The sequence below is a fragment of the Pleuronectes platessa genome, chromosome 11 (assembly GCF_947347685.1).
Source record: "Pleuronectes platessa chromosome 11, fPlePla1.1, whole genome shotgun sequence".
NCBI classification, from domain to species: domain Eukaryota; kingdom Metazoa; phylum Chordata; class Actinopteri; order Pleuronectiformes; family Pleuronectidae; genus Pleuronectes; species Pleuronectes platessa.
The window spans coordinates 4,486,809-4,497,686 of NC_070636.1; the positions used below are offsets into that span (position 1 = coordinate 4,486,809).

Sequence of the window (10,878 nt, forward strand, 5' to 3'; positions counted from 1 at the left end):
GTCCTCAAAACACTTTTTGGAGTTTCAGGGTCAAACCTTTTTGCAGCCAAATCCAATTCGATTGAAGTAAATGGCGACCACTTCCTCAAACGCAAAAACACAACAGTTAAAAAAACATACAACACCTCCATACTGCTCCTGTTGTGTCATCCAAGTGTCAGTAAAGTCCGACATTTAAATTTGACCTGAAACAGTTGAATTTAAACCCTTTTTACTGCTGAAACTCCAAAAGTGTTTTGTGGATTCAAATCGGCGTGATGAGATGAGTGAATTAAAATTTTTGGGTGAACTATCCCTTTAGACTTCCTTCAACCTTTTCATACTGTTTATTGTTTTAAGATCTTTTGTTCTTGTCTTAATTTGCTCGTTTTTAGCATCTGTTGTTCCATTTAAAGTAAAACACTGAGCAGCATGTTATACTGAAAAGTATTATGTAAATAAAGATTAATATTAGTGTCAATTGTGACATTTGACAGTTTTTACAGCAGCAAATGAAAAATTAACACTTCAACAAACATCAATGTGATAAAAACTAAAATAACAGAAACCATCTTTAAGGAACATTTATCTGATGTCTACTCAGATGTTTATGTTTTGTCCATGTCATATCCACTAACATGGAGGAGGCAGGGGATTATATTATATACTGCAACCAGCCACTAGGGGGCAATCAATACGATTTGGCTTTTCTATATGATGTCATCCATCTTTATATACAGCTACGGAGTAAATCTTTTACAAAGAATTCGTTTTTTTGCAGATTTAAGGAAATAAACAATTTCTGCCAGTAGAAATAAATAAATAACAAACGCCGAAACCAGGTGAATTCATCATGAATTTTAATTGGTGCTTGGATGTCAAACACACTGTATTTGCAATAATGTAGTAGTGCTTGTGATCTTTTCTTCTGGCATACTGCATATTCACAGCCCTAATCAGCAGAGCAACATGAAATGTATTTACAAACAAATAGTCGGAGACAGTTACATTACAGACGCTATGCAGACTGAAAAATGTGGACAACAACACCCAGGACTCACAATTCATACACTTCATCTGCTCTATGGTCGAGTCCCATGATTGTGGATAGTGCAAATAAAACATTTAAAGTTGTTGACAGCGAATCATTACAAGAAAACTCTCCTTTAAGTGAAACTGGCACAAGCTGCTCCTCAGTATCAAGCTGCTTGTCCTTCACACTAACACAACAACTCATTCCCTTTAATACAACATCCTCCGATTTTCACTTTCAACCCACAAGAAGAATCCCGAAGTGGAAGGTGCGATGTGTTTAGACGCAGAACGAGGAGAGAATGGTTTTAACAAATTGCTTCGACACAAACATGGCGGATCTGTCTTGGGCTGTGACTGAACATATCCAGGTGGGCTGCTCACCTCATGATATATAATTAGTGTTGACCCTGAGTGAAATAAAAATCTATTATAAACTCTTGTGAAAATAGCAGGTGATATTTTAAACAAGTGTAAATCTGGTGAAAATCTATATTTCTATGCCCGTCAATAAACCCCAACACGTTTTGTCTGATAGATCGAACTCGATTAAACATGGGCACAACAGTTTAGTCAATACCATAGACAAAGTCGCTGAACGTGTTTGCAGCTGTTTACTAAAAGCGACAGTGTCGAAGTTACCGAGCTGTTTTTTTTAAGTGAAACTATACATTTGTGACTTGTTCTTAAATATTTACATGTTGAAGAGATGAGCTTGTGGTTGAGTAAGTTGGAAACTATTAAATATGGATGAACTGATCGTTTGATTTGGAGACTTTTATGGGGTTTGTTGTCAGGAGGGAAAAAAAAATATATATATATGGTTTTATACTTTAATTTATTGGATGTAGTGGGTTGATTTTCATTTTGATCAACGATAAGGAGGAAAAAGAACCGACCACTTGAAACGGACGACAAAAGGCACAAATAAAAAGGTCCATTACCAGACGCAATTTATCGCTTTAACTTCAAACTCTTTCATTCCCGGGCTCCGTCTAAGCAGCGCGGCCGGATTCTCCCATGATTCTGTGCAACAGAGCAAAATGAAAATCAAACTCATTCAAGTGAACTTTGAACACCGATAGACTGAAATGACAGACAGATAATGCCCCCCCCCCCCCTCACATCAGGTACAGACCCACGAGTGACTGAACATGGCAACTTCTCTCGATTTGTGATTGGACCCCCAAAGCTTTTCCGTCTGACTTGAACCCAAGTTTCAAACAGTCGCCGCGTGTTCCTGCCTGAGCCTCAGCCCGGCAGCGGGAATGTCATGAGTGCATCCTTCTTTGTCCACTTACATCACAAAGTTTATCTATTAGAAGTTACCTCTGTGGTAAGAGTGCATGGTCCTGCTTCGGAAGGGAGTCAAGAAGCTACCAGTCATCACATAATAAACATGAACATGGGGAAACTCGTCCGTGACACCAACGCTTGCTAATAAAAAAATAAGGTCTACCGTTTCGAGTCTGCTCCCTCTTTAAGTTCTTTGGCCTTTAGCAAAGTTTTCGATCTTAAAAAAATATAACATACAGACATACAAGCATGTTTAGTTAAAAGTGTTTCCGGATGTGCCGCGTGTACACGAACGAGAAGAGGACGGCGGCCCCGGCTAAAGCGAGCAGGACTCCCAGGGAGAGCGCCGGGGAGGGTTGATCGGGTTGTGGGTCTGTGGATCCGTTATCGTTTTGAAGCAACTGCAAGACACAGATATGAATAATTTGAAATATTTGATTCATACATTTGTTCCACTGTATTTTATTGTAAGGTCACATGTTTCAGAGTACTGTGATTTGTACCATGAATACTCTGTAGAGCAAATTGAAAGTGCCTCCTACCTTCTTCAGAACACGGAGATCCACATCCTCCCCGGCCATCCTGAACAAATCCACTGCAGATTTATGCATCAGATCCTCCAGCTGGACTCCATTGATCTGAGATATGAAACCCACAAGAAACAAAAACTTAACTGAATGGATTTAGGTTATAATTTCTACCTGTCAATGTAACAGTGTCAATTTAATCTAATATTTCAAATCTGATTATTTGACTCACTGAGATGTCCTCTGACTATCAAGCTGAACACAATCATTGATATCCTGGTCTTAGCTCCAAGGATTTCCTCATGCTTGAAACAATAAACGTTACCAGGAGAAGCAAACTGACGTGGGGGTCCAGGCTTGACTGAATTTATCGGGGCTGTTGGGCCTTGGGCGCTTCACTGAGTGAGTAGTTGATACCGTTTCATTGCCTTGCACCATTTTAAATCAGTCGGTAGATAATGTTGTCACAAGTGCTACTTAATTATCCCCTAGGGGTCACGTGAGGTCAAGCTGGGCAAAGGTTGTTGTGATGACACACACACACACATTGTTGTACTATCTTAGTGAAGACACTCATTAAGATAATGAACTAGCCAGCACTAACCCTAATCCTAACCTAAACCAAAACTTAACTCTTAACCTCAAAAACCAGTCTTAACCCTCAACAAGCATTTTGAAAAAAAGTCCTAAATTTCCTAAAGTGTCCTCACTCTGTAAGTTCTATGCTAAAAATGGTTCTCACAAATATAAAAGTAGTACATATGTAACTAAGGGGTAAAACAATCCTTATTTGTCAGATGTTTTCTTTTTACAGAAATACTCGAAACATTCTAATAATATCTTTATTTATATTAGACAGTCTTTTCTCCTGAGTTTTGTAAATATTGTTATTTTGTCGATATGCTCTGTAACACAAGACATCTCTTGTACTTCTGTCTGACTTCATCCTGGGAGACGCTCCCTCACTTTCTCTAGTCAAGGGTTAAGGACAGAGGATGTCCCACCTTGTACAGATTGTAGAGCCATATGAGACAAATTGTGATTTTAGAATATGAGCTCTAAAAACCAATATTTGATTGTTACTCCTGTACTTCCTTCATAAGAGACAACGTGTATTACCGCCAGGATCTTGTCCCCCTCTTGGAGTCTCCCATCCAACGCCGCGGCTCCATCTTCTTTTATTTTGGCCACGTATATTCCATTGTCATTCACAACATACTGCTGGTCCACACCTCCAACTATGTTGAAGCCCAGACCTTAAACAAAGAAGACGTACAATGATTGAGGTCAGAATCAGCTTGATGGGTCCAGTATGTGTGCACCTACAGGAAATCTGTCGATGTACTCAGAGTAAACAAAATACCGCGAGTATATTAATGCAAAAAATAAACGATAGAGTAAATACAAAGAGTGATGAAAGGGAAATAAATACACAATGAAAGTGTGTGGAATAGTAGCTCAGTATGTTTACATTGTGAAAGTAGTGCGATAACAAAGTAGTGCAAATAAATAACAAACATAAGGAGCTACTGGGTGAAGAATCAAGGTTATTTGTAGTTTATGTAGTTGAGCGAGAGAGAGTGACTGATGGTTTCTTCATGATCAGATGGGGAATATGTGTGTACTTGTACTAACACATAGTTTTTATGAGTAAAATCCGATATAGTCGTTGTGACAGTTATCTGAATTGATCACAGTTCCCCCCCACAACACGTACAGGCCACTTCACTGCAGGTTACATAACAAATCCAGACCTGATCCCGACTGGGAGCTAAACAAAAACCAGTTGCCTGTGCAGCCCCTGATAGGCCGTTACTTTTCCCACACCTCAGCCCACAGCGTCCCAGTGGATAAAGCCCAGTTCCCATGAATCAAACTGGGTTGTTGCGGCTCCCCCAGCGTTTAAATCCCAGTTTCAGTGTCTGCACCCCTCGCACAGACACACAGGGACGAGGTTAGCTTGAATTAGCCTTTAGCTTGAGGAATGCGAGTCCACACACACTTGAGCTGTGCTACGTTGGTTTCCCTTTAGCTGCTACGTGGCTAGCTGCGTGCTAGCTGTCCTGCGGGCTGTGTGTCCCCCTACCTGCCGGTCCTCGCTTCAGCTTGATGTCCACCACGCTGGGTGAGGGGCGCAGAGAGCCGTTCATGATGTCCCGACACCCGCACGATTAAAAACAGCGAGTTCAGAGAGAAGACATGAAGAAGAAGGAGGAGAGAGTTTGACTGAAGGTGAAGAAGCAGCCGAACTCATTCAGGACTTTCTCTGCGCTTCCTCTCGGCAGGGTTGTGCTCCTGCTGCCCCCTCACGGACCGAGGCGGAACTGCAGGCTGAACTCTGAACTGTCCACACAAGAGAGAAATGAGAGAGAGAGAGAGTGAGATCGAAAGAGAAAGAAAGATAAAGAGATAGAGAGAGATGGAGAAGGAGAGAGAGAGAGAGTGAGAGAGAGACACACAGAGAGAGAGAGATAGATGGAGGGAGAGAGAGAAAGAGAGATGGATCGATACATAGAGGGAAAGAAAGAGAGAGAGAGATTTATAGATAGAGACAGACAGATGGATAGATTTGCCTCAGTTTCTCAAATGTGGAAGAGATGAAATATGGCTTATGATAAATAATGATTCATATAACTTTATAAGGAACAGGAGCAGCATTTATAGACTACAATGACGTGTTCATAATTATTCATGCGAAATCTCAAGGTTGGCCTCTGTAGTTTCTCTGTAAAATCTTATTGAATCTGACTGTATGAGGATTTATGTTTATTTAACAGATTAAACAATGAAATAAAGATGTTCCATTTGATTCATAATTTCTCCATTGACTTTTGCGTTAAGCACTTTGTAACCTTCTTTAGATAAGTGCTATACAGATAAAGATTATTAATTATACAGATAAAAATTATGATTATTAATGTTGATGTTTTACATAGAATTTATATTATCATATATAACAATATACCTGGTTGTCTATAACAGTATAATATGTAATTGCACAATCAAATCAATATTGTGGTTCTTCCACAAGCAGGATTAGCTAAAGAATGAAGATGAAGAATTGTGTACAGGGGAAACTTATGTTTATTATATGTGCAGTTAGCAAACGAAAAGTTTACAAATCATGAATCAGTCAGTATCTGTTTGTTGCCCCATTTTAATCACAAGCAAACAATCAGAAAACACTGTACCACTGTTTTCTTTGGCAACAAATAAGACAGCCTCATCCCTTTTCTTTTTCTTTTCCACATGTTACTTACAATTGAGCCTGTTTTGATTTGACTTCAACATGAAATCGTAAAAGCATCATGCGACCCTCCGGTCCCAGAGCTCAGGAGGATTAATACTAAAAGAGCAGGAGATTAAAGTCTGTATTTAAATTAATTTCAAAGCAACTTCATCACTAGCATACTGCATGTCGGCCAGCACTGATAAACGACTGTGAGAAGGGGATCAGCATCAAACTCTCATGCACTACAAAGGCTTTCCAAGATTTTGATATAAAGGACAGAATAAGAAGCAAACACATACTGTAAACATAATACAGCATAATCCTGGAAAATATTTGAAATGTTTAGGACAAGTCGCACTTTTCCACTGGGCCGACAATCTTCTCATCAGGAATAAATTAATATTTCCTTATAGTATCAGTTTTAAATGCACTTCAACTCATTGACTAAGATGCTGTTATGTCATAAAATATATTTTGGCTGTACAATGAGACATCATCCAGTAAAAAAGAAAAGGATTATAAGTGTGCAGACCCGTGTTCCTCTGTTTTGAAACACAAGCTGAAGAGCCAGGAGGGCAAAGATTGCACTGCGCTGACGATTGTGCCGTTTAAATCCCAACAAATGCATCGAATCATTTGAAGGGCTGTTAGATGCAGAAATTCAGTGGTAAAGTTTGACGTATGTCTCTTGTACAGCTCGTGGTTGTCTCTCAGACTCAGATCATGCTCGGGGCTGCACTGTAGAGGATGACGTCTCCGACCACGCGCACCAGAGTCACCTCCTCCAGTCCGCCGACTCTGTGCTCGTACTCCAGCAGGTGAGTTCCGTCCACTGCCACTTTGAAGCTGTCGTCCTCCACCAGGATCTTCAGCTGCAGGGAGAGAAATACAGAAAACCCGTCAGGACAAGTCTGGACAATGTGAGAAGTTCAACAAGAGCCGAAAAGTTTGATTGTTGTCTCACTTGAACTAGTGGCTACACCAGTTTCATATTTCTGATTAAATCTGGTGCTTTTGTTGCACGTCATTCCCCTTATCTAATATATAAACTAGGTAAAAAGGCAAAAATGCTAAATACAGAAGAGCTGTTGAGTCAAGTTTGGTCTGTACAAACATTTCTGGAGAAGACGATACATCAATATCTGATAACATCTGTTCCCATGGGTGTGTGACACTGACAAGAGAAGTCTTAATCCTGACCGGAGCACTTTACCTCAAAGCGGTGTCCCTGAACGAATGGGAAGCCTCCATCCCGCTCCTCAGGGCCCCAGCATCCATCGAGGTTGGAGTTTCTGACAATACTCTGCTCGTGAAATCGAGGATTGAAATGAAAGACGACGTCGTCATCTTTATTGATGAAGTCAATATGGAACCTGCAAAAACAAGAGGGATTTGTCGAACAATGTGCTGCTGCTGACAACTCATTATTCTGCCGCTATACAATTAAAAGATAAAGTGTCTTGAACAAAAAAAAAGTATGATTAATAGCGGTTAAGACTTTTTTTCCTTATGCAGGAATGAAGATATCTGCAACAGCATGTTTACAAACAGGAAGGAACTGGTGCAGAGTGGGTGGGTCATAGTTAATGATGTGTGCTCAAGCAACACAATGCAACTTTTTTAAAACTGACAGTGAGTGTGAATATGGAGAACGTTTCCTCTTTCAATCCCACTCCTCACGCTGAAAGTCTGTTCTATGAAACTTGTGTGAGTGAAGACTTAGAAGTCATTAAAAACCAAAGTTTATCTCTGAAATCAGGAAGGACACTTATAAAATATGAAGAAATCTAAACAGAAGTCGGTGGATTGGTTACAGCGACAGATCTGCTGAATCAGGAAGCTGGGGATCATGGGAAATATCCACCGTCCTTTAATTTGTTATTATAAGGAATTTGGTTCAGTTTCTTGCATCTGACAGCAGCGGATTTAGAAAGTGAGTCTTGTTCATACCTGTCTGCTCCAGCTACGGGCTCCCCAACTATCGTGATCAAGAGTTGTGGCATCATTCCGGCATGAAGAGGGAGATCATGCGGCACCATCTGAAAGATATGTTTACATTTACATTATATTTACATTTAATTTTAGTAAATGACAATACATTTATGTTTTATTTTGAAATGAAGTTACTTCCTGTTTATGTCTTTTTATAAATTACTCTGTAGCAAATATGTAAATAGTGTTTACCCTGTAAAAATACAGATTATACAAATGAATTTACTCACCGATAATCTGAACTAGTTTATAAACAGCTAAGTGCTTAATGCCATAAAAATAAAAGGGGTATTTTTAGTTAAACATTATTCCAAACATGGACCCTTCCCACATTCCTAACACACAACCCAGTGAGTCATCGCACTTTTCCACCCTTACGCAATTCACAAGGATTAGTTGAGACAGTGACACAGTAGAAGTCTGTTTTCAACTTTATTAATACATCGAGGCATCAACTGTACAAAAAGACTTCAGAGAAATCAGACACAAGACAAAATAAACCACCTTTTAATTATAATCATGTACAAAAAGTGACACGTCAATCTGGAGAAAGTGATGAAAGTACAAGTTGTGATTTTAAAAGAGAATATAAACGTGTTTTAACACATTAGTTTTTTATAATTCATATTGCACTTTAATAAAACATGAGGCCTCATAGGCAGATTAAGCTGTAAACTGATCAAGCACTAATCAAACCATCTGTTGATTCTGGAAGTGACGTCCGTGTCCGACTGAAAAGTTGATTTCATTGCTTTCAGTAATATGGTGGATTATATCTGGGCTGAAAGACAAGAATACATTTTCTTTTGTAACTATTCTTGAATATTTCTTTCTTCAGCATTAAGTTTTTTCTTTGCAACCCCCAGCAGAGCCAAAGACACATAAAAACAATATCCAAGTGCAGCCCTCAGAGAAGAAGTCACCATCTTGCACTGAAGGCAGGAAACTCCAGCTTCAGTATGAGGTGGACACCAAATGAGTCATGGGAAATATTTCAGAAGAAATCCAGAGCTAAAGTACAGTTGAATATCTAGAGAGAAGGTGACCGACCACAGTAGCAGACAGTGGAGATGAACTCGACAGACAAAGTGAAGGGTTTAATGTATTCAGCTGGTTGTTAGTTTCCCCTCCTTATCCCAAAGACAGCCACACCAAGACAGATGCGCCACTCGCACCAGAGCAACCACACAAGAGAGTCCAGCAAGCAAGCAAGCAATGTAGTGTGATGTGTGAGCAGCGTTGGTACTCACCAGCATGCCTCCTGGTGCAGCCGGTCCACCGTATGGAGCCATGGGGCCAGGGCCGGGACCAAAGGGGCCAGGAGCAGGAGGGAAGCCTCCACCTGCAGGTGGTCCCCATGACCCAGCGGGCATTGGGGGGAAACCTCCACTAGGGAAGGCCGGGAAACCACCAGGGCCAGCTGGAGGAGGGAATCCACCTGGACCTCCTGGTCCGTACATGCCGTTGCCTCCTGGCTGGCCACCTGGGTAAGGCACATTTTGATAAGGCCCAGAAGGAGCTCCTGGGCCAGAAGGAAACGGTCCGGTTGGGTAAGGAACAGGACCTCCAGGCAGCTGCCCTGGAGCTGCTTCGGGTGCGTAATGCCCAGGGAACTGCCCGGGGAACTGCCCGGGGGCTCCAGGGCTGGAGGGGAACTGCCCTGGAGCTCCTGGTGCAGGTGGGTATTGTCCAGGCATCCCATGACCATGGGGGAACCCTCCAGGTGCTGAAGGGGGAGCTGGGTATTGCCCTGGCGCTCCAGGACCAGACGGGTAGGGGAACTGGCCTGGAGCTCCTGGGCCTGATGATCCCCCGGTGAAGTCATGCGGAGCTGAGGGCTGGGTGGGAGCTCCGGGAGCTGAACCAGGCCATCCTGGGTTGGCAGGAGCATGGTTGGCCGGGCCAGTCGGGTTGGTGTTGCCTATTCTCTTAGCCTGGCCTTGGGTGTCGTCTCCCAAAGCATCTGTCAGCTGGAGGACGAAAGAAAACAGAAAGTGACTCTCCCTCTCTCTCTCTACAGCCTGCAGTGAAACTACATATTCAACTACTGACATTAAAATGAAGAACTCACCGAGAAATCTGCCATGATCTGCAACAGAACAAGACAAGTCTCATCAGAGGGAGGCGAACACAGGCGAATAGAACAAGCTGTCAGACCGAGGAAGGCATGTCACACACAGGCGATGAGTAATAACTGGGCTAAATGTTTCCATCTCCTCACCGATGACCATCTGAACCAGTTTGGTCCAAAACATCTTCCCCTCGCTCACGTATTGTGACGATAAACTCCACGAGAACTACTGGGAGTTGAGCTTTACCACAGATTCACTTGTTAAAAAAATGTTTAGTTAGCTGATGTCACACAGCTGGCTACGGAGCTAGCTAGTTAGCGGCTAGCTCGCTAACAGAAAGTGTTAACTGCGTTCAGGAGGCTGGTTTTAGCTTCACGGACTCAAAACAGGGGGAAGTGAGTGAAAGCGGATATTTACACGGTACCTCGCCGGAAGGTGGGCTGCTCCTCTCGGGTGATAGAGGCGGAAAACAGCGGTGGTTCGTCCGGCTGTGGAAGTGGAAGCCCCGGTTCCGTTCAGTTAGCCTGCTGATGCTAAAGTTAGCCTGTCGAGGGGGACTGGACTACAAGCTGACACACACAACTACAAGCTCACGAGGGGGAGGGGCGAGATGTGATGACGTCTACTGACACACACGCACACACACACACACACACACACACATACGAACAAACACAAAACTACATACTCATGAAAGGGAGGAGGACTGATGACGTCTACTGACACACAAACACACACACAAACACAC

The 10,878-nt window shown here is 42.1% G+C and overlaps 2 protein-coding genes across 3 annotated transcripts; both read right to left on the reverse strand.

The window, feature by feature from the left end:
* Positions 1 to 822: 822 nt before the first annotated feature.
* On the reverse strand, positions 823 to 5,131 carry synj2bp (synaptojanin 2 binding protein). The gene is made up of 4 exons (XM_053434193.1): positions 4,921 to 5,131; positions 3,954 to 4,090; positions 2,850 to 2,945; positions 823 to 2,708 (listed from the first exon to the last, which is right to left on the reverse strand). The coding sequence occupies exons 1-4, from the start codon at positions 4,982 to 4,984 to the stop codon at positions 2,565 to 2,567; spliced, it is 441 nt and encodes a 146-aa protein (XP_053290168.1). The 5' UTR covers positions 4,985 to 5,131; the 3' UTR covers positions 823 to 2,564.
* A 764-nt stretch (positions 5,132 to 5,895) lies between these two features.
* On the reverse strand, positions 5,896 to 10,785 carry lgals3a (lectin, galactoside binding soluble 3a). Of its 2 annotated transcripts, none has more exons than XM_053434176.1 (6): positions 10,555 to 10,785; positions 10,130 to 10,206; positions 9,309 to 10,028; positions 8,017 to 8,105; positions 7,280 to 7,439; positions 5,896 to 6,938 (listed from the first exon to the last, which is right to left on the reverse strand). In XM_053434176.1, exons 2-6 carry the CDS (start codon positions 10,142 to 10,144, stop codon positions 6,783 to 6,785), a joined length of 1,140 nt encoding a protein of 379 aa, XP_053290151.1. In that variant the 5' UTR covers positions 10,145 to 10,206; positions 10,555 to 10,785; the 3' UTR covers positions 5,896 to 6,782. The 2 variants fall into 2 exon arrangements, with proteins under 2 accessions (XP_053290151.1, XP_053290150.1); XM_053434175.1 differs by having other exon boundaries at positions 10,130 to 10,147; positions 10,555 to 10,765.
* Positions 10,786 to 10,878: the final 93 nt, after the last annotated feature.